The 22,613-nt window shown below is 41.4% G+C and overlaps 1 protein-coding gene across 25 annotated transcripts in view; it reads right to left on the bottom strand.

Moving 5' to 3' along the window:
• Positions 1-2,887: 2,887 nt before the first annotated feature.
• The window catches only part of slmapa (sarcolemma associated protein a), a 71,361-nt gene continuing 51,635 nt past the window's right edge, over positions 2,888-22,613 (bottom strand). For 11 of the 25 annotated variants that reach the window (XM_074637500.1, XM_074637450.1, XM_074637441.1 and 8 more), the window contains 13 exons: positions 22,213-22,278; positions 18,396-18,455; positions 18,101-18,175; positions 16,845-16,925; positions 16,308-16,367; positions 15,898-16,023; positions 15,509-15,583; positions 14,403-14,503; positions 13,736-13,940; positions 13,505-13,622; positions 11,660-11,831; positions 11,338-11,472; positions 2,888-3,120 (listed from right to left, as the gene is read on the bottom strand). In XM_074637500.1, coding sequence (XP_074493601.1) covers positions 3,025-3,120; positions 11,338-11,472; positions 11,660-11,831; positions 13,505-13,622; positions 13,736-13,940; positions 14,403-14,503; positions 15,509-15,583; positions 15,898-16,023; positions 16,308-16,367; positions 16,845-16,925; positions 18,101-18,175; positions 18,396-18,455; positions 22,213-22,278 — 1,370 coding nt within the window. In that variant the 3' untranslated portion in view covers positions 2,888-3,024. Of the gene's footprint in view, positions 3,121-7,693; positions 7,782-11,337; positions 11,473-11,659; positions 11,832-13,504; positions 13,623-13,735; positions 13,941-14,402; positions 14,504-15,508; positions 15,584-15,897; positions 16,024-16,307; positions 16,368-16,844; positions 16,926-18,100; positions 18,176-18,395; positions 18,456-22,212; positions 22,279-22,613 lie in introns of all 25 variants that reach the window. The other 14 variants (XM_074637476.1, XM_074637510.1, XM_074637458.1 and 11 more) reach the window with 3 other exon arrangements.

Here is a 22,613-nt window from a genome sequence, read left to right on the forward strand (position 1 = left end):
TCTTTTAAACACGGAGACGAGACAAGAGTACACGAACGATGACAAAGAGTCCAGAGTGTGAACCGACACACACTCCCCTGTACACCAACACACACACAGATACACACCTCGAAATAACTTAATGTCTGCTAAAAACATTTCAGCGGAGGCCTGAAGTGTTTTAAGTTTGTTTGGAGAGAAGCTGATGATTTTAGCAGCTCTGTGAGGCTTTATAGCTCATCACTCAACAGGAATTAACATTTTCGGATGGATGAAAACTGGAGACAACTTTGTTATTCTTACATTTTTACCACTAGTGGGGCAAAAAAAAAGAAAGAAGTAAAGTGAGTCCTGAGAATGGCTCCAGAGGAAAGGTCGTGTTGTCAACTAAGTTAAAAGAGACAGATGCTAGAAAAAGGAAAAATTCACACAACTTTGGTTTACGTTTGATGTCCATATTTTCCGTTTTGATAATTATTAAGCACCAGGAAAGTGCCAGGAAATGCAGCGATGGGCCTGCAATTACCATTAAAGGCCCATCACTGCATTTCTCTCTCTCTCTCTACCGAGAGACGAAGACTGCAAACTAGCAAATGTGGATGTAAACGCAGGATTTAAAATTTGTTTTTGTCAGAAAAACTTAACGCTAACTCCACAGGGTGCCCTTAACATGCTCTTCAACATCGAAGTCCAGCCTGAGTCACTAATGTTTAGCAAACCACATGCTAACAAGCACCCCTTTACATTAACTTGATGGAGACTTAACATGCAGGTCTCAGGTCTGTATAAACATCCTGGTCCCTTTTATGTAAAAGTCACAACTGAAATCTTAACCGGGGTCGAACCTCGGAACATTTCAGTATCACGTTCAACACGACTAGATTGAAAGCCGTCAGATTAACGTAAAGGCTGCAGCTGCACGAGGTTAAACATGTGACTTTACCGCCTTCTAAAATCACTGTTTTAAAGGTTTATCAGCTCGGTCTTCATCTCTTATGCACAAAGAAAAGAAAATCACTTTAATTAACACTGTGAAAGAGACAATTTTCAGTTGAGATTCTTCTCAGATCAGATTATAAAACCTATTTTCCTCCTTGTGGTTTCCCTTTCTTTCCGTAAAGTGTTAATAAACATCAATATAAGACAAAAAGCCTTCAGTTTGAACACCAAGGCTAATACCAGGGAGGGTGAAAAGAGGAGATGTCATGCGTCATATCTTTGGGGTACAACACATGCGCAGTAAAATCTGGTCTGCACTCGCCGAAATTTTGCCAATCGCAACTGCGCATGTGTTGTACCCCGTACCCCAAGACCCGTGTCCCAGCCTCTTTCAATAGGCCTGGCTAATGCTAAAGCTAATGGTAACATATCAACAAGAGAACAATTGCTATACTGATCAGAGTTTTTGAGCTCTCCTGTCATGAACTGAACTGTTGGACGAGTGGGTTTTATTAAATGTCGGCACCAAATTTAGATCCATCCAGTAACGTTAGTGGTTGAGAGATTTCAGTCTGGACCAAAGTGTTGAACTAACAAACTAACAAAGAGCTGTTAAACGTGGCTAAAAATCATCTTCCAGTTGGTGGGAATCGTTGGGGTTGAAGCCACAATACTAATTTGACAAAATAATTTCGAATCAAGGTCCACTTACTAGCTATTTCCTGAGCTTTTAAGCACCATCTCACAGGCTTCATCAGCAGTAGTCGAGGCCACGAGTAGCAGTTGAAAGCAGGAAAAAGCTGGCAAGACATCGCGGATCAACAACGTACAGCTTCTCTCCACAATCTCAACACGGACAGACCTCCGGCAGTCAAATAAAGCAAGTGTGTGCATGTGTTTGTGTGTGTGTTTATCAGAGAAAGTGTGTGCGTGTGTGTGGGTGTGTTTGTCCGCACACATACACAAACTGTGGTGTTAGTTAGTTACATCAGAGGCACTTTGAGCCCCTTTTCTGTGCCCCGAAAAAAAAAGAAGAAAAAAAGAAAACAGAAAATAAATCATTTTTATTTTAATATTTTGGCTTCAAGTTTCAACCCGACTCCCAATCTTCCCCTAAAAAAATAATTAAGAAACGAAACAGAGAAAAACTATATTAGCAGGACCTCCTGAAAACCACCTCTACATCAACACTTTCCAGCAGACAGAAACTGAAATACTGACTCAGGTGAACTCAATCATCAGCTTTGCCGATTCATTTTTTTCCACTTTTCTATCCTGACAAGAAAAAAAAAAGGAAATTTGCAGATCTGTTGGAATAAAAACTGACAAATTAAAAGATTTTTGGTGCGCTGGTGCCAAATATCTGCAGCTAAAATCCTGAAGTACAAAAATACACGTACAGACAGATGACGTGTCAAAGAGCACACCGAGCTGGTTTGAAGAATTGAATGAGTCAAATTAAAGCTGAATATGGAGACGAGCATCCAGTCAGTGAGATACTAACAATCTAAATCTGTAAGTCCTTCCTAAGAACTCTCCTCACCAGACTGACTGCAGCCCGGTCCATCCAAACAATGAAAACCAGTTGTGATGGAGCTGCAGGTGAACACCGCCTGCTAACAGACTCCAATAGCCAATGAAATCTATGAAAATGCGTGCAGATGCAGACCTGAAGAATGTGGATCATGTTCCCTGACTGGACTGAGGCTGCTGGAAAGTGTTGCGTTTGCTTCCATCCCGTTCGCTTACGGTGGGACGGGTGTGAACGTCACCTCTGGCAGGTGTTTTGTGTGGAAGCTCGGCCTGCTGGAGAACGCTTTGTTAACCCAGAAATCAGCAGAGAGACAAAAACCAAAAAAAAAAGCCCCCACCACAGCTGAGAGAGAGCCGAGGATAAAAAAACGACAACGAAACTCCCCGCCGCAGAAAAAAACAACACAAAAACAAAATAAACCAAGAAGCTTCTGAATCCTCTGTAGAAACCACAACCTTTATATTCCCTCTACAATTATGTACAATTAGACTTTATACAAGTAAAGCAGTGATGCTCTCCTCACAGCGCTCTGTGTGTGTCTGTGTGTCTGTGTGTGTGTGTGTGTGTGTGTCCTAGGTGGAGCTGCTCTTGGAGAGGTTGGGGTAGAGGACGGCTGCCGTCACGGCGACCATCACTGCGATGACCGGCATCCAGGGGCTCCAGCCGCTCTGTCCGAGACACAAAGAAGATCGAGTTAGTCTTCATCATCGTGTCCCAACTTTCTGACAAACTGGATAAAAAGAGTGAAATCACAAAAGAGAGAATAATGGAGATGAAGAGGAGAGGGAACGACACAATAAAGAGGCAGGAAATGGAAGATAACAGAAAAGTCAAGCTTATGAAGGCCTGAAAGTCCAAAAGATGATATTTTTTCATTCATACAAGTTCTAAAGCAAGATCTAAAAGCACGTTAATCAACATTATCATTTTAAAAACACGAGTGTAAATGTGCGAGGGTTAAGGTTAAGACTAGGGCTTTGTTTTAGCGCCACTAATTTCTTTAACGCATTAACGCAACTTGTGATTTTTAGCTCCAAACTTGCGTTCAAATTTGGTGAGGAAAAACTGGTCCCTTGACCTCTGACCTCAAGATATGTTATTTTTATAACAAGTAAAATCATAACAGAAGTTATCTCAAGACGCTTTTCATATAGAGCAGGTCTAGACCGTACTCTATATTCTATATATGCTTCTTACCTGTAATCGTGACTATTACAATAATATATTTCCCATATTCATGCCTGGAAGAATCTTTTAATAGGATTTCAGACACCCCCTAAAGTGGACCATACCATTTCTTGCATTACTCGAACATCTCGTCTGCCTGCCTCACTCCCATCATTGCAGTGGCTCATTAAAGTCTAGACGCTCTATGTTAGTAAAGACACCTGCCTACCTGTGTGGCATGTTGACAGTGTCTTTGGTTCTGGTACAGCATTGTGTGGGCCTGTGTTTGAGCGGAAATGATGGTCTGCTGTTGCTGTGTCATTGTGTAATTCGTACGCTGTTCCGGGGTCACTGTTTTTTTTTAGACATTTAGCCAAATTATTTTTCGTGAGAAGCTGTTAATACATTAGTACACACACCAAAAGGTTTTATCTCACGTCAATCAACTCAGAAGTTGACAGATGTAATTTCTCCTTCAGTCCTTTTGGAAGAAGTTCCATTTCCTGTGAGTTCAAGCTCCACTAATGTGACTCATCTCTGTTTTTCCACTTTATTGGCATTTCATAAACATCCATCTAAACCTCTGCATCATTCACAACCATGGAATTGATCGCAGTTGAATTCATCAACGAGGTCTAAATCTGTGTAGTCCTTTTATTAGCTCGGTCCGTTGCCTATTTATATACACAACAGATGGTTTCTGCTGAGGACAGTCAGCGTTTGCGTTTTTGAGCAGTAAGAACGTTGTGAAAGTAAAAAAAAAAATGTATTGATGGAGTTCTCTATGTGCATCAAATAACAACTTCATGGTAAAAAAGTATATGGGTTTATAGTAAATTGTTTCCACAACTTGTGCAAAAGATAATGACTTAAATACTGAATAATAATAAAATGTTAATAACAAATTTAATAAAAAAGATCATCTTTTGGGGCTTCAGGAGAGGTAGAGGACAGAAGGAAATAAAAACATAAGAGGAAGCAGCAAAGTAAACCAGGCCAACGAGGTTACCTGAGTAAAAAAACAGAAAAGTTACAGACCAGTTTTCCTTCACAGCAAACGACTGGAAATACTGGTCAGACATTCCCAAACAAACAAGCAGCAAACACAAGACGAACATGATGGTCAGAACGATGGAAACTGCAGTGAGTCCAAAGAAAGACTTGAAGACAAAAAGATGGATGAGTCAGTGTCAACAAAACCAACCTGTAAGCAGGTAAAGTAAGACGGAATCAAATGGAAACATAACTGAGATTAAGCCGCAGACTGGATGCAAGAAATGGAAAGAAAATTAATAAATGAACCACAAACCCTGCCGCAAGACATGGAGGAAATGATGCTTAAAATAAAAATAATAAAAGAAGCACCAACACCCTGAAAGTGAGAGGGAGCTGTGAAGATACAGTTGATGAATGAATGAGTGAATGAATGAGGGAGGCCGGAGGAAAGTGTTAGTAACTGACTTTCATAAGGAGATGGTCAGATGTGAAGGTGAGAGCCGACTATTTAAAGGGAAACCTTTATCTTCACCAGACGTTTCAGTGGAGTCAGTAAGCTTCATGCTAACAGCTTATTTACTGTATTGAAAATAAACTTTTTGACGGTCATGTCATGATTCTTATACCGTCTCGATGGTGTTTCGACCATCAAGACTCAGACTGTCGGTCAGACTGTCACAGAATTTAGTTTTTAATCAATACAAATTTAAACAATTCTGCATCACTTGTGAGAGCTTGTAATTTTGTCTAATACTTGGGGGATTTATCATTATCAAATTCAAATCAGAAGAATTGTAAAGTATAAATAAAGAAAAAAATAAAGAAATATTGTAAATAAAAAACCTTAGCTTATATAAAGTGAGCATTTTTCTGAACTTTTTCTGTTGAATGTTGCCTGAGCGATTTTATTGATCTTATACTTTGTGTAAACTCAATACATGTTTTAACTCAGCTTTTCTGCACGGTCAGAACCTGCATCCTTTATGTTCACACCCTAGGGATCAATTGACCGGCCACAACAAGGCGCTCACACTGGACGTTGTGACAGTTCCAATAAAGTTTATTCTAACAAGACGAAACATCTCTAACCTCATAGCTTAACTGATCCGTCTCTCACCTCAAACTAACCATTCGAAAGGCTAAATTTGGGCAAAAAGTTTAGCAAAGGTTAGATCTGGTGATGTCAGACCTAAACAATGAACTGATCCTACTAACAAGTATTGTCTGTGTATCTTGCTTGATATATTTTATTCCAAAAACTATTAAAAACATATCAATGAGCTACACTGTTGCACTGGGTGACATGTTCCTTCATCACCATGAACACACACATTGTAGTTTATTTTGACTCAGTCCCACAAACACTCTCCTGCTGCCACTAATACTAGAGCACAATGTAGATTAATCCGCCGCTGAAGATAGTCCCCAGCAGATGCTCTATTTCCTCCTGATTGAGTGAGCTGTTTGATCAGCAGCAGGGAGGTCAAAGTATTGAGAGACAAACTAAATAATTGTTGACAATTAAGAAAAATATAGAATATGATGAGCTTTTCTTGTGGGAGCCTGAGGACTAATGTTTCTCTGAAGATGAAGAACTAAAAAAATGTCTGCAGACACTGAGGTATCCCTTTAAACGGAGGGTCTGTGGTTGGTGGGAGCCCGTCCCTTTAAAGAGCAGATAGATTTAGTGTTAGCTGCAGCAGAGCAGAAGCAGAGGAAGTGTGACTGACTTACAGGCAGACAGACCGACAGCCATGCAGTTAGAGAGACAAAGACACACCACTGTAGTGAAGATGACGATGATGATACTCAAGTCTTAGAGGGAAGTGTAGGAGGTGAGGAGAGCGTCCGGCTGATCAGAATTCAGGGTTCAACCCTAACAGCCGTCATGTAACAGCAGTCTGCACCATGATGCATTTAATTACTAAATAAACTACATTAAACTAAATTATTATTACAATGTATTTAAATACATTTTGATTTTGATTTACTATTTGGATACCCGTTAACTTTCAACTGTGCAACAGTTACTCTTCCATTGGGTCTACAGATTTATGAAATATATTGTTACATGTATGTTCATCCAAACCCCAACTTTCCTTTCCTGGTAAATAATCTCAGAGGGGCTGGATATTAAACTCTAATTCTTTACTGGTACTGACCGAATGTGTCCAAAATACGAAGTATCGAATACTAAAAGTTGGCATTGGAAGTCTGGTCAGATTGGCGCTTTGTTTTTGATCACATGGTTCCTAATTGAATTTTAATTTAATACATTTTAGACTGTATTATATTTAGGCACACTTTTTTCTTTTAAGGTAAAAAACATATTAGAGACGTGGCAGCTTTTGTTAAAAAAAAAAAAAAAAAAAAGATTTGGTAAATTTCAGAAAGTAAGTGTGTATAGTTTTGTTATCATACTATAACTCAGGTATTGTATCAACACTAGTATAGAAACATTTCAAATGACGCCCCACCTTGTTTAGCACCCAACGACGTGTCCAAATTCCCCCCCCTAACACACTGAGATGTATGCTCTGGCAGATGCGTCTGGTCCACCTCTGCATCGGACAGATTTTCAGCAGCCTGAGACGTGCAAACAATCACAACCATTTATCTAATATGGGGCGTGTTTGAGACAAATACTGTAAAGGGGAGCGTTGTTGAGGCATTTCCGGCTGCAGCTGATTTGGAACTTTCTGTTGAAGCCGCTAACGCGTCAGTATTGAACGAACTGGACGGTATATTTTCGCTAAAAGAAGAACAATAAACTGCACTTAAAGCTTTTTTTGAGAAGAAAGATGTGTGCCGTACTTCTGAGATTAGATTTGGGAAGAATAATATTTTTCAGCCAAAGGCAGATTGTGCTGGGTCAAAAGATCACTATTAAACTTCACAGGTTCCAGTGTACGGGTACTTTTCTTTCTTATTCTTATAATTCTCAACGTGTGACCCTGAATTCATCACAGATCAGGACGATACTTTCACCACCGTCATCTTTCCTTCCACAGATGATGGACAGATGGAGGCAAGACAGAGACAGGCAAAGAGACAGACTGATGTCATGTCGGTGTGTACCTTTCTACCACAACTGGCCGAAACACCAGTACAGCAGAGCCAGGACAAGGCCAATGAATATGGCTTGGACAGGCTGCAGTATGGATGGCTAGAGGGGAGGGAGGGAGGAGGGAGGGGGGGGAGGAGAGGGATAAGAAGATATCAGCCGGCAAATCAACCAAAACCAACATGGAGGATGGAGCAGCTACAGCCAGGGAGGAGGAAGGGGGAGGGAGAGAGAGAGAGAGAGAGGAGAGAGAGAGAGAGAGAGAGAGAGAGAGAGAGAGAGAGAGAGAGAGAGAGAGGAGAGAGAGAGAGAGAGAGAGAGAGAGAGAGAGAGAGAGAGAGAGAGAGAGAGAGAGAGAGAGAGAGAGAGAGAGAGAGAGAGAGAGAGAGAGAGAGAGAGAGAGAGAGAGAGAGAGAGAGAGAGAGAGAGAGAGAGAGAGAGAGAGAGAGAGAGAGAGAGAGAGAGAGAGAGAGAGAGAGAGAGAGAGAGAGAGAGAGAGAGAGAGAGAGAAAGAAGAAGAGAGAGGAGAAAGGGGGAGCTTGTATCTTATCGGCCATCTCCACACATTAAACAGCCACATTCACAAAACACCACAGAAGAAGTGCCATCCGCCACCAGGCTCTTTAAAAATAGCAACATTTTCCTGTTGGATTTCAGCTCATTAACTTTCTGCACCAAGACGTCTCATCAGAAAACTGATCTGAATACCAGCTGCTGGCTGACAGTCACAACAGTCACAACAGTCCTCTGGTCTTTAAAGGAGTGAAATGTTTGGATTCTGATCTTTAATTTAACAAAATAAAAAAATAAAAAGCTAGACAAGTTCACACAATGAATGCTAAATGTTTCCTGTAAACTAGGGTGCTAATACAGTGCACTGTGCCTGGTGCAGATCAATAATGAACTTAAAGGATAATTCTGTTCTTTCAACTTGAGTCTTATTTTCATAGTTTGGTCCATCGCTTCTATCAGTACTAAAGACATTGTACTCACCACCAACCATAACCATCATTTCAATGAGGTTTGACAAGGCAAAAAACACACTGATGGCAAAGGATGCATGTTTAAAAAGAGAAAAAAAACTACACTGGTAGCTTCTTAAAGGGGAACTGCACCAACTTTACAAATCAAAGTCTGTTTACAGGTCGTGGTGAGTGCTACAGCGTATGTGAAAAAAGTTGCATAAAGCCTTTCGCAGCTCCAGAGAGAGCTGCACGAAGTCTGATAAACTGCCGCTTGAAAGTGGGCACACATGAATAATCCTGCTGGAATACTGTGTGCACACAACTACAGTACGTAAAGTAGGTTAAAGTATAAGCAGGAAGTGAGTCTGTAGTCTGTGATTGATATTTACAAAGTGCACTTTGAAAGGTGAATGGTAAAATGATGACCCAAAACAAGTTTGTCTAAAGCCAAGTTCACACTACACGACTTTCAAAGTGGTCGTAGCGCTGTACTGGTCACACTACACACAACGTGCTGTCTTCTGTGAGTGTTTAAGTCATTGTGGTGGTGGGGTGGCGACGCTGGGTCACATATATATTCGAACAGTTCGGACATAACACTTGAGCGCCGATGTGCGAGCGGCGCACCAACGCTGATTTGCCTCTGATTTGGGGCTTTTGTCGGGGAGCTCTAAAAACTGTTGGGGAGCAGAAGATCAGGGCTGAAGTCGTGTAGTGTGAACTAGGCATAACCTGGAGTTTTTTTGACAGCTTGTTTCTCGGCTATTAACTCTATGAGTGCACATAGTGAGCTGGAAGAAATGATGGACAGCACCATGAAAATAAAACCAAAGTTTAAATAACAGGAATTTTCCTTTTATAATGTCAGTTATAACAAAGTTTTGATGATCTAGTCCTGTGAATCTGGATCAGGAATTTTATTCTGAAAAGCTCTGGGGAAACAAAACCTGAGGAACAAGACAAACATCTACCATCATGTCAACAAAAGACTGAGGAGGAGGAAGAGCTGAAGACAGGTAGATGAGAGAGAAGGGGAGGAAGAGGGGTAACAGAAGAGGAGGAGGAGGAGGAGGAGGAGAAGGAGGAGGAGGAGGAGGAGGAGGAGGAGGAGGAGGAGGAGGAGGAGGAGGAGGAGGCTGCTCCGCCTCGCTGTCATCTTCTGATTTGTGTTTCCTTGAGTTGAGAAACTAAAAGCTGCTATTGATCAGCTCAGGATGGAAAGGCAGGAGAGACGACGATGTGTTGATGATTTGTTATTATCTACCACTGCTATTAGATTCTGTTTATATGATTTACTCCATCTGCTTCCACCTCCAGCACAGAGGTTGTTATCAGTCCTCTTTGTTAGTTAACAGGACTGAAGGTCTGATTTAAGATTCTAACAACAGTGATTGGTGCGACTTGTTTGCGTCTACAGTTAGCAAGTAAGCAGTGAGGAGGGAGGCTGTGAACTGGAAGTGCTGGGTGGGTTACGGCTAGCAAATCCGAGACTGCCACAGTGTCCATGAGCAAGTCTGGTGCTTCTGCTGCATTAATCTTTGAGCAACAAAAATCCAAAACTGTGGAAAAGAACATCATGAAAACATCTGGATTTAAAGCTGAGCAAACAAAAGAATAAAGGTTACAACACAAATAGTTCATACTAAAGAGGAAACGGTATATAACTTATATAACGGTTATCAGTATTATCGCGGTATTGTTAAAAAGTGCTGATACACAGTTACATTATTATTATCATTATTCTCTCACTCACACACACAGTCTATCTTCTGTGTTGCATTTGAGTAATTGTAATGAGCCAAACATAAGGGTCTTGTATTTGAGTCAACCCACTTTGCGGAATAGCTGGTCCAACTTAACAGCCCACTTTAAGTGAGTCTGAGCCGTTGTTGCTGCTAATGCCGGCTACGCACTACACAGGAATTATGCCGATTTTGGGCCCAATTCCTTCCCGACTATCGTCAGCAAAGCATTGATATTTGATGGTTCTTAAGATTATCTTTCCAGATATTCCTGTGGTGTGAGGTATGTTAAGAGTGCTTTTTAAATCCCCTGATCGCCTTGGAAGTCCATCCTGGCCTCACCGACTTCAAATCGTAAATATTAAACATGTTCAATATTTAAGTCCGATTTTGAGAGATTTCCGTTTTCTCTAGTCGGGACTCTTGTTGTTCATGAGTGGAATCTGTTTGTGTGAGGTGTGCTGTTTTGGCCAAATCGTTGCTCTCCACACACTATAGGAGCAAAACTGTTCAATGTAACGTCATTATGTGTGGGCTCTCTCACATTTTCAAAATCTGTTAAGATTTGAAAAATATTTGAGAGTGAGCCAGCCTTAAGTCCGAGGCTAACCCCCTTCACTTCAATCAGCAGGTGGACAGCAAGACACAGGAGCTTGGCTTGGGTCTTTAGGAGTTGTAGCATTATTCACCGACAGCATGAACTGTACACACACTGCTACGCTCGCATCTCGACCGCGCAATCGCTAACGTTACACCGGGCTTACAAAACACTGGCGGTAATCAAACACAGTTTTAATAATTCAAATTTGAAACGGTAAAACTAACCGCTGCAAATTTTACCGTGGTTTATTGTGAAACCGGTAACCGTTACATCCCTAGTTCATATAGTCTTTGGTATAATTAGAAAGTGTGTGTGTGTGTGTGTGTGTGTGTGTGTGTGTGTGTACTCACAGAGCTGGTCTTGTCCTGCAGTAGCTTCAGGCTGCTCCTGCACTGCTCCAGCTCCTGGTGGATGTTCAGCTTCTCCTTCTCTGTTCTCTCATAGCGCTGACGGAGGTCCAACAGCTGGGACTGTGTGTCTTCATACTGCACATGCACACGCACACGCACAGAGACCACTATCACATCGTTTCTATATCACATATTTTCTATTTCAATTAATGTCTGTAAAGAAGTGACTTAACAACTTTAAGGAATTGTCTGCCTCTCTCTGCTGTGTGTGTGTGTGTGTGTGTGTGTGTGTGTGTGTGTGTGTGTGTGTGTGTGTGTGTACCTCTCTCTGCAGTGTGTGTGTGTGGGCCTGGGCCTGGTCCAGCTGGTTCTTCAGATTGCTTGCATCCTGCAGGTGTTGATTCTCCAAAGAACCCAGTTTGTCCTGTAGAACCTCCTCTCTCTTCCCCAGAGACTCCAGGCTGCAGCTGAGGACCTGACTCTGCTCCCTGGTGCTGCACACATACAGAGGATTTGTTTGTCAAACATCGTCACCTGATTGTGATTGAGCCTACTTCTAATCCTGACACATCATGTGATCAATTTAGTTATTACATAATGGCACAAACAATTGCCTCACTCGTTAAATATAGCCCTGTTACCACCGCAGGAGCTTTGCCCTGTAACTAAGAACCTTTTGAGGAACTCACTGCGTTTCCGACAGAAGGGACCCGGGTCTAAATTAAGTTCCGGCGACATTTTATGGGGCCTTTTTTACCTCCCAAAAAGGCCCCATTTAAGAAATAGTTGTAGGTTGTACAGCATCTAAACAGGTTTGAGACCGCGAGCTGCAGCTGACATCTGCAGTTTTTACTGGAGGGGTGCATTTCAGATAATAATGAGAAGTGCTGCTAATGGCACCAGAACAGTTTATTGGCAACTAAGCACAGCTAAAGCTCAGATAAAATCCTGCTGAGCTCTGGGCTCCGAAGAAAACATGCAGCGAGGTTTTTTCCCCATGGAGAACAGACGGAGCTGCAGTCGGTTAACCTGCTGACGGCTTCGTCTGGTTCAGGCAGCCGCCACTCAGCTGTCGTCCTGTTCTGCCTGAATCAGCTGGACTCCATGTTTCCTCAAGTCCTTCTCGTCCTCTGTCATTCTTTTAATGCTGAATCCAAACTGTGAACCTGTCAGAACCCGTAGACTTGGCGGCTCTTCAGCTGTCGTGAGCCAGAATTCATCAACTCAATCACGGCGGTCACAAAGACTTCTAGGTCAAGCTTTAACATCCACCCTCCCACAGTTTGACACGCATTCCTGATATGTTCCGAGTCGACCCTCACGTTTACATTTCACTTTTTGGGGCACTTTTCAATATAGAGGTATAGTTTGATGTCGGGTTGGTGTGTCTGGGCCTTTACACTTAAAAGAACTAGTGGGCAATGAAAGCCTACTGTTGCGTCACGTCACGTCGCCTTTGTCTTAGCCGACAAGTTGCACTACAACACAATGCAAAGACTGCAGCCGACTGCCAGTTAGCACGTACATTCTGCGCGGAAATAACTCTCCACACCAGCAGGCGGCGGTAGTCTGTATTCATCATTCAAAGAGGGCAACCGGAAGACCGAGGAGGGCGGCTATACAAGCCGTTGTTATGATACATATATGAAACAAAGCAACGTTTGCCAACCATTTTCACACCACTCTTCTCTTCTCGTTCACTGATTTGTTCAAGATCAACAGCCAACGACGAGCTCCGCCGTCAACATGCTGAATCGACTATAAAGCCTCCAACACAGGAATTATTCCTTATCCAATTTGGGGATTTAGACATTATTATTACATACTTATACAGTATATATAAAAATAAAAATAAAAAGGAAGCATTCGAATACTGATTTGGAGATCAAATACCATGGCAACGATCAAAGCTTCGTAGCATTCGGGTCAGCCCTAATCTTTTCAATTCTGTTAGCTGGAGATTAGCTTATGATTGTTTGAATTTCATTCATGAAATTTGTTTGGCTTCCTACAAGCTTTTGAAATGTAACAAGTTAAATTTAATTATTTTAAAGAAATACAATATAAATGTATGGTTCACTGTTTGAGCAAACCAAGTTCTTTTGATGTTTGAGGCTTCAGAAAATGCTGTGTGTGTGTGTGTGTGTGTGTGTGTGTGAGAGAGTACCTGCTCAGCTCAGTCTCCAGGCGGTGCAGTTTGTCCGTAAGAGTTTTCCGTTCACCTCTCAGGCCGTCACAGTCCTGCTGCAAACACACACACCGCTGCTGCAACGTAACACACTCCGCTGAAAGAGAAGAAGAGGAAGTATAGTTATAATTAATATCTGTGTGTTTAATGAGATGTTGTTAATCTGGATTCAGCCTAACACACACACACACACACACACTCTGCGCTCACCCTGCAGCTGGTTGGCGGTGCTCTGTTGCTGTTTCTGCTGTGTGAAGGCCTCCTGCAGCCGGCTGATCTCCACCTCGTACTTGGCGGCCGTGTCCCTCCAGTGCTCCAGCTCGGACCGCACGCTGCCCAGGTCGGCCTGCAGGGCGGAGATCTCGCGCTCCCGCTCCGCCGTGGCTGCCTCCATGGCGTGCCGCAGGACGAGAATCTGACAGCAGAAACACAATCCGTGACGGTCAGTGACGTCATATGACTGGGATTTACTGTAAACTGACAGGCAGAGGGTGTCTAGTTTCTTTGTGTGCAGGGAAGAGTCAAAGGGAATCAGAGGGAAGTCAGGAGGAGTCAGTAGGACACAGAAGGAAGCAAAAGGGACTCACGAGGAGTCAGAGGGGTGTCAGGAGGAGTCAGTAGAAGAGAGAAGGGAGTAAAAGGGAGTCGACTGGAGTCAGAGAAAAGACAGGGGAGTCAGCCACAAGGGGAGGGAAGTCGGGGGGGAGATTGGAAGAGTCAGATGGCTGTCAGGAAGAATTGGAGGGGAAGTTGAGGAGAGTCAAAGAGGCATCAGAGGGAGTAATGTCAGGTTGTCAGGAGGAGCTGTGGGAAATCAGAGGGAGTTGTGAGGAGCCAGAAGGTAAAAGGCAGGAGTGGTAATGAGATGGAGTGGTACCTCCTCCTGGGCGCAGTAGAGCTCCTCTCTGGTGGTGCAGATGGTGCTCTCCCTCTGCTCCTTCAGTGCCTCCATGTCGGCCTGCAGCTTCCCAAGCTGAGCTAAACACACACACACACACAAAGAGAAGTGAGATTGGAGCGAGGTAGATTATGGAACATATAGGTGTATAGTAATAGCCCCATTTCCACCGCAGGAACTTTGCGCCGGAACTAAGAACCTTTTGAGGAACCCACCGCATTTCGACCGCCGGGATCACGGTCTAAATTAACTTCCAGGGCCTTTTTTACCACCCAAAAAGGCCCTGGTCAGGGGTAGCACTTTCTGAAAGTACAGGAACTTTCAGGGTGGAGTTTGCAGGGATGACCGTCGCTGACTCGTGAAACACACAAAACGCCGCAGCTGCAACGGCTTCAACTCGTGTCCTGCTTCTCTCATAAACAAGGAAGTAATCTAATATCGATTCGTTTGATAACATTGAAAGTAAAGTTAGGCTCTGCTGTCGGCTTCCTGACTCGTTTAAAAAAAAAAGACAGAGAGAAAAAGACAGAGAGAGAGAGATTGTGTGAGCGTGCTGAGAGGGTGAGTGATAGAAGAGAGAGAGAGTGCGACGGTGCTATGAACGAGAGAAAGACAGAAAAGCTATTTTCTGATTGTTTCACGGCGTTAACGTTCTAAAGCACAAATAATTAACTATCAAACACTCAACAGATGATTTACTGGGGAGACAGACGCTCTTAGTTTCATTTTCCCCCTCTGCATTTCATTCATGACATCCAATGTGCATCAGTAAATATATGCAGCAGTAAATATCGTCGAGGTGAGAAAAAAAACGTTTTGTTTTGTTAGATGAACAGGCGGACGCACTGAACTGCAGTCTGCAGTGTGTTTACTGCTGTGACCACCAGCAGCCCTCGTCTACAATTTGCCTAATCTTTGCAGGTCTTTAGGCTGCGGTAGAAACGCAGACAACAGTGGAGCTGAAGGAGCCTTTTAGTTCTTTGAAAAGTAGTTCCAGGGACAAAAAAGTCCCAGAACTTTTGGTAGAAACCCAGCTATAGTGTGTGTGTGTGTGTGTGTGTGTGTGTGTGTGTGTGTGTACTTACTCTGCAGGTACTGGATCTGTTTGGTCGACTCTTCAGTCTGCTGAGAATTACTCCTCCTCTCCTCCTCCAGCAGAGCTACAGACAAACACAGAAAGTCATATGGTCACCATCTTTACCTGGTATGATGTCATGTGACGTACAATGAGAGTAATATGTGAATTAAATGTCCTCACAACAATGTCAGAATCACTAATGTCATATATTAGAGGGAAACTCAATCAACAGTGCCAACATTTCAGGATCTCCACCTGCTCAGTTTAATTTATCACAGTCCACGTTTGATTTTCACAATAGCAACTGAAATGGGAGGAAATTTAAGAACCTGTGGATTCTAATAAGAGCTAGGATGTGGTGTAATTGTACTGGGGTTGTTTTATACTGTTAGTTACCTTGTAGCTCCAGACATCTCTGCTTGCCAGTGTTGGCTAATTCCTGGGCATCCAGAAGCTCTCTGTGGAGGTGGTGGATGACCTGCTCCGTGTCTCCAGGCTCTAGACCGGCCCGATGCAACTCAGCTACACACACAGAAAGAGTAATTCAACATTTTCATTTTTTTTTAATTAATGAAAAAAAACTCTTCGCACATATAATGGCCCCATGTCATACACTATCGATCAATAAAGTGAAAAACGGACTCAAAGAAAAGAGACATTTAGAGGAACTGCAGCCACCGACACTGAGCAGCTCTCCCTGAAGGACAGTTCACTGAATTACTGAATCTAATAACCTTGGTAACTGTTGATGGTCTGTTAGCGCAGCAGAGCAAAACTACAAAGCAGAGATGAGCTGCCATGGTTACCTTTGAGCAGAGCTACTCTGTTCTGTGGTTCATTCAGCTCCTGGTCGTCCATGTTGCCGTCTGAAACACACACACACACAAATATTACTTTCTGATGTGTTTCTAATAAGTACTACAAAACAATTACAAAGTGCTTTAAATATCCACAAGGTAAAAAAAGAGATATGATTATATATTTTTTAAATAAAGACACATAAGAGCATTTTATCTTCAGCCAGTGTTGCCTTTTTCTACTAAGATAACAGATGCACTTTTCTGAATGATCAATAACAATATTAGAAAATACATCTTGATGTTATTTAGTTCTTAGTAGGTTACTTAATACTTTATTACAGACTAGATGCTCTGTGTAACAGATGCAGAGAACAGACTTCAACACTATTAAAAGGAAAGTTCGACAGCAGAAAAAAACTTGAAATTAACAATGATGAAAGGCAAAACCTGAGAGAGTGAGAGAATCGCATAAATGAGACTTAAATACTTAAAGATAAAGAGCTTCTGGTTACAACGTGACTCATTGTGTGTGATTTTACTGACCTGACGTGTCGTCACTGCTGCGGTCTTTGCTGGGACTCAGAGTGTCTGACATGTCAGACTCTTTGGCATCCATCTGATTCCCTGTGGACACACACACACACACACACACACACACGCACACACACACACGCACACACAAAGGTTAGCCAGGAGGGGACAGAACGGGTGTGGAAAAAAAGAGGAAATCCATATATAAAACCAGCAAACAAAATGAAGGAATAACAATAAAAGAGCCCACCAAAATAGAAAGGCATAAAAAAATGAATAAATAGGTCCCCACATGTGTGTGTATATGTGCAACAGATATACACATACTTGTGTGTAGTGCACTGACTGGATTATAGTGTGTGAGGCACTGCAGGGTTCAGGTGGTGAACCAGAAACAACAAAAGCAGCAGTTTAGAGCAGCTTTAGTACCATTTCAGTGTTACTGTGTGTTTGACTGAAGGGTTGGACATGTAGCTGTGATGGTTGAGGTTTTGGGAGTGACAATTAGTGTCCTGAAAAGTATAGAAATATAAAAAATGTGTGTGCGTGTCCAGAGAAAATGTGTTGTATATCAAAGTCGCCACACATGGCTGCTGGTGAGCCTGAGCATTGTGTGGATGACAAACACACAGAGCTCTCACAACAGCAAAGACAGAGGTCAAAGGTCAGAGGTCACTATAGAGGATGTCTACTTGTCAGCAGGTTTTGCCCTTTGTGACTTCACAAAAAGTCGGTCAGTCAGTCAGTGTCCCTAGTTCGTTGAAAACATTTCAAAATGAGTAAAGAGCAAGCCCTCTAAAGAAACCCGGTGAAGAGATTCTCTAACGTTTAATAATACAATCACAAGAGTTAAACAAGAACTGGCACAAATTAGAATTGTTGGTTTCTGATGGTTATTTTATATTGAAGAACATACAACTGTAAACCATTTATACCACCACAGAGTTTCTCAGGGGATGTTTTTGGAGCCTCATGTTGTGCTGAAATTGAAAAACTAAAATCTTACAATTTTTGTAAGCACGTGTATTGCAAGTCCGACTCACCGTCACACCAAATTATGTAATTTTAAGATGTTTTCTAAACTCAAATGACCTCCTTTAAGGAATAACTCGTGTGGTTAACGTTAGCAAGTGTCATTGTGTGGTCGAGAGAGAGAGATAGACAGAAAGCGTGTGTGACGGAGTGACGGTGAGATGAAGTCAGCCGTAACTAGCCGTGAGCGTAGCAGTGCAGTGTGTACAGTTTAGGCAGTTTAGTGTGCTCTCTACCTTTGAGTCGATCAGGGCTGGCCAGGATGTCGTCTTCTGCCGTCTGGTTGTTCTGTAGGTGAGCGTCCATCACTTCTACAAACACACACGTATAAACACGAGGGCTTAATTTTTGGTTCATACATGTTAGTGATGATAGAATATTCTTGATTTTACACTCGTTTCATCAGATTCAGAGTTTGTGTTCTCTCTAATTTCTGATGGTCGGTCACAGACTGAACTACTCCAGGCCTCTGACAACAGATATATTATTATTGATAAGTGCTCTAGACTTGAAGCTTAGTTGAGCTCTTACCATCAAAGTTGGCCAGTTTGTGGATTGAAGAACTTACAGTCTCCTTCAGCTGTTTGACCGCTGGAGGGAGAAAAAAAAAAGAAAACCACGAGAATCAGTCAATAAAGCCAGTTTGAATTAGTTTTAGAATTTGAAATTGAATCATTTCAAGTCTATCCCGAACTCTGCCAACTTAACATCCTGTAAACAACAACCAGCAATCATACAGCCATTTACACTGACTCAGGGCGAGTTATCAGCTGGATTAGTGGCTGGTTAGTACAGATGTTAAGTGTAGAATCTCACTGAACTAAAGTTTCCCTTTAGCTACTGAAGTCAATCAAATAAGGGAATAAATGTGCTTGTTGTTTTTATCTGTGACAAGTTAACTGAGATAGTTTTGTGTTAAAATAAAACAATTTTACTGCAGGTATTACATGAAAAAGTACATCTACTGTTGTATAACAGTTATGTTGTAACCTAAAACCTGACAGCTGTGTAGTTGCTCTGGAGAAGAGCATCAGATTAATGACTAAAACATGTGAAATACAGACTAATCCAGGTTAAAGACTGAAGTAAACATGCCATCATCACCTCTGTGGCATCTCACTTGTATATCTGCGATATAACACTGATGTATGTAAAGGATTTTTCCTTTTTTGCCACATTTGTACAGCAAAAATAATTCCAAGATAACCTGTAAAACCTACTACATGTTGAAATAAAGTTGTTGAAATGTCATTGAAAAAAAAAAGGGACCGATGTAATGTTAGGATCAGATGCCTAGATATCTTTTCATCTGAAAAAAACACACATACTTGGTTGTGCTATTATCAGCTGCTCCCACAATACACTTCAAAATCCACAACTCAATTCAATCTGATTCATCTCTATGAAATCATCCTAATCCATCTAAAGCCATATGCTCTCCAAGTCGCAAAGAAAATAATTATTTTCGGTGTCAGTGAAACTGCGTTCAGTTTGACTGTGTCACCACAGTAATAGCAGAGTTAATAGAGAGCACAAAACACATCTCAGCCTATAATAATATCCACTTATAAAATGTCTAGCACCAACAGAGGGTGATGGAGAACCTCTACAACGTCTACTGCGACCAGCCACAACGGCAGCAAGTGGGACTGCCAGTAGTGTTGCAGAAACACTTGCTTGCTATCAGCTGCCAGTTACATACGTCACTGCAGCCAACAAACAAAGAAAAGAGATGACAGTTCAACATCAGCTGATGTCTGGTTGACATCAGAAATGTAGGCAGTCAAGGACATTTTCCACAAACTAGATACTTGAACTGCTTAAGGTATTCAAAGTGTTTCTTAGAGAAGCTGTTGAACAAATTCTCTCCAAGGCGACCAGAGGAAAAGAAAGAACCAAAAGAGGAGGAGGACAACAGAAACACAAGAAGATAGAAACCTAAGCTAATCAGGTGAAAATCTATAAAAAAAAGGCAGCATGCAGAAACAAAAGATGTGAAGATCAACTAAAGAAAAAGAAAAGTGTGTGAGAAACTGAGAACCAACCGGTCAGCCGGAGGTACCGTTACAACCACTACATACCACTAAAACTACCAAAGCACCAGTAAAACATGTAACTACCAGACAAGAAATTCAGACAGCAACGTGACACTATATATACTCAAAAAGAATTCTAATTGTTCAGTACAGTGTTTGTTTAAAGGGTGATTTCACTCAAATCACAAATGTCTTTGCCCTAGGCGTATCTAGCAGTGTCTCTCCTGGTTACTCAGGATGAACCCCCTGCAATAAGTTTCAAATAGTTTCTAATGCAATCTATTGACAGTGATGTCTGTAGATTATTCTGCATAATGGGGACGTTGTTTCTAGAGAGAGATGCTGCTCTCGAGATTTTCAAGTGTAATTTGTCTATGCATTCAGCACCACAAACAAAATTCCATTCATGTTCATTCCATGTTGAGGTGGAGGCAAAAATCTCCAAACGTGCACAAATAAAAACCACAAATATCTGCATGGATAGATGCTACTGGAGGTAGGTAGGAAAAGTAAAGAAAAGTCAAAGTTAAACTAAATTATTTCTGTTCTATTGTCATAATTTTAATGTCTCTACCGAAATGGCCTGTGTTGAACAATAAGATTACTGTATACTATGTATACTGTCGAAATATGTATACTATTATAACTATTTACTTACTTACTTATTTATCAATTTTTTCCCCGGCTGCTTCCCAGAGGAGCATTAAGTGAGCGATGGACATAAATGGAAGTGAAAAAAAATCCAGCACGCAGATTTTGAGAGCAATCTCAAACTTTTTCATATCAACGACCTCCAAAATCGATGTCCAATAGCCCACAGAGCATGGATGTATAAGAGGTTGTGTCCTGTGCTTTTGCCCTGCGTGTTAGTAAATAGCCTTCAACTAAATTAAATTCTGTTTATGTCATGCTACTAGCACTACTAGCTACTGGCTGATAGCCGGTTGTTTGGGAACAGAGACGTTAACACATCCACCACGGTACAGGCGCACAGCATACAGCCCATGGGTGTATTATAAGATAGTAAAAGTGATGCATTACAGCCAGAATATCCATTATTACAGCTGCATAGAGCTAGCAGGAAGCAGAACCAGATATGTCATATGAGCGTGCAAGGCGGTGCAGTCCTGCGGACCTGATGCACGTTCATTATGCCGAGGAAAATAACTCTGGATTCAGCTATTAGCTAATTTAACAACTGTTAGGACATAATGATTTAAATGAGGCTATTTAAGTGTTCATACTGGGAAGTTGATTTACCTCGAAAAAAATTATCCTCTGATTTCCAGACGTCTTTTTATACATCCATGGCCACAGACTCATTGTTTTCAGTCCAAAATGGCGTCAGCGCTACCGCAGCACCATCTAGCGACTGTTGTCAAAAAAGTTTTTGTCTCTTTGCTTCTGTGCTCTTTGATATTGGGCTTTAGAACATAACACCCATCTTGTGACGTACTGTACTGATGTGTACAACTCAAATCAAAGATGTCGGTTATGACTTTCTTTACACTGTGCGGAAACAAAGTGTACGGACAAAAAGTTACCATCTAGAGCTGCCAGCTACCAACTGGACTTTATCATGAAAGAAAACCAGAGGGAAAGATATTTTTAAAAAACATCTGGTCTGTCAAGAAACTAGTTCTAGAAACTAGATGGAGTCTTTGAGAATGAGAATGATATCCAGAAACTTGACAGATCATCAGAGGCTCTTTCTTCTCTCTGTTGTTTGACAGACAGAGGATCCTTTTTCTGTTAAATGTCTTCCCATATGTACATGATTGAGTTATAAACACTCTTCAACCAGAAGTGTATCAGGTTTAATTTGATGTTTAACAGCAACTAATCCACAACCTGCTCCATCAAAGAAGTTTCCTCTGGAGCATCAGATATGTATGTATGTAGTATATATAAGTATGGAAGCAGATTTCCACCAGGAAAAGCAAAGAAATAGATGTGTTAGGCATGTAAATAAAAATAATCCGGGTAAATACCATGATGAGATACTAAGACAAAATCATTACTTATTAAGTCAGAAATATGAGAAAAGAAAACATGACTTGAGAAATAAGTAAAAATTACTAATTTTAATTATCTCAAAATTGACTTAATATCTCATAAGTAAATTTCGCAATAAAGTCTTATTCTGATTTAACTTAAATAAATTATAACTGTAAAATAAAACTAACTTACCGTCTTATAATTTAGATTTTTTTGTCTTTTCCTGGCGTGTTAACTATCAGTGTGTGTGTTTCTGTGTGTGTGTGTGTGTGTGTGTGTGGCAGCATACAGCAGGAATGGGAAACAGTACTCACGCGGACACTCAATCAACTGTTGGATTCTAGTCGAGTCTCCTCCGCTGTTGTTAACATGACAGTTGTCTGATAGAAACACAGAGCACTGACATTACTAAAATGACTACCAAGAGTGGAGTTGGGTATTTATTTCAGATTGTATTGATTCTGCTCATCAATGTCATATCTAATTGAATCTTATTATTTAAGAATAGAAACAAAATATGTTGGAGGCAAACACCCTGTATTAACAAGCAGAAAGAGGCAGCCTGACAATTGTCATTTTTTGGGATTATTTTTGGTAAAACATGAAATAAAAAAAAAAGAAAATGTGTATACTCTATTTTACGATGCATAAGTTGAATGTTCACTTGTTTTCTCTCTGGTCCTATCATTAGCTGATTTAGAGGCATTATGACTTC

Source organism: Sebastes fasciatus, chromosome 1 (assembly GCF_043250625.1).
Source record: "Sebastes fasciatus isolate fSebFas1 chromosome 1, fSebFas1.pri, whole genome shotgun sequence".
NCBI lineage: Eukaryota > Metazoa > Chordata > Actinopteri > Perciformes > Sebastidae > Sebastes > Sebastes fasciatus.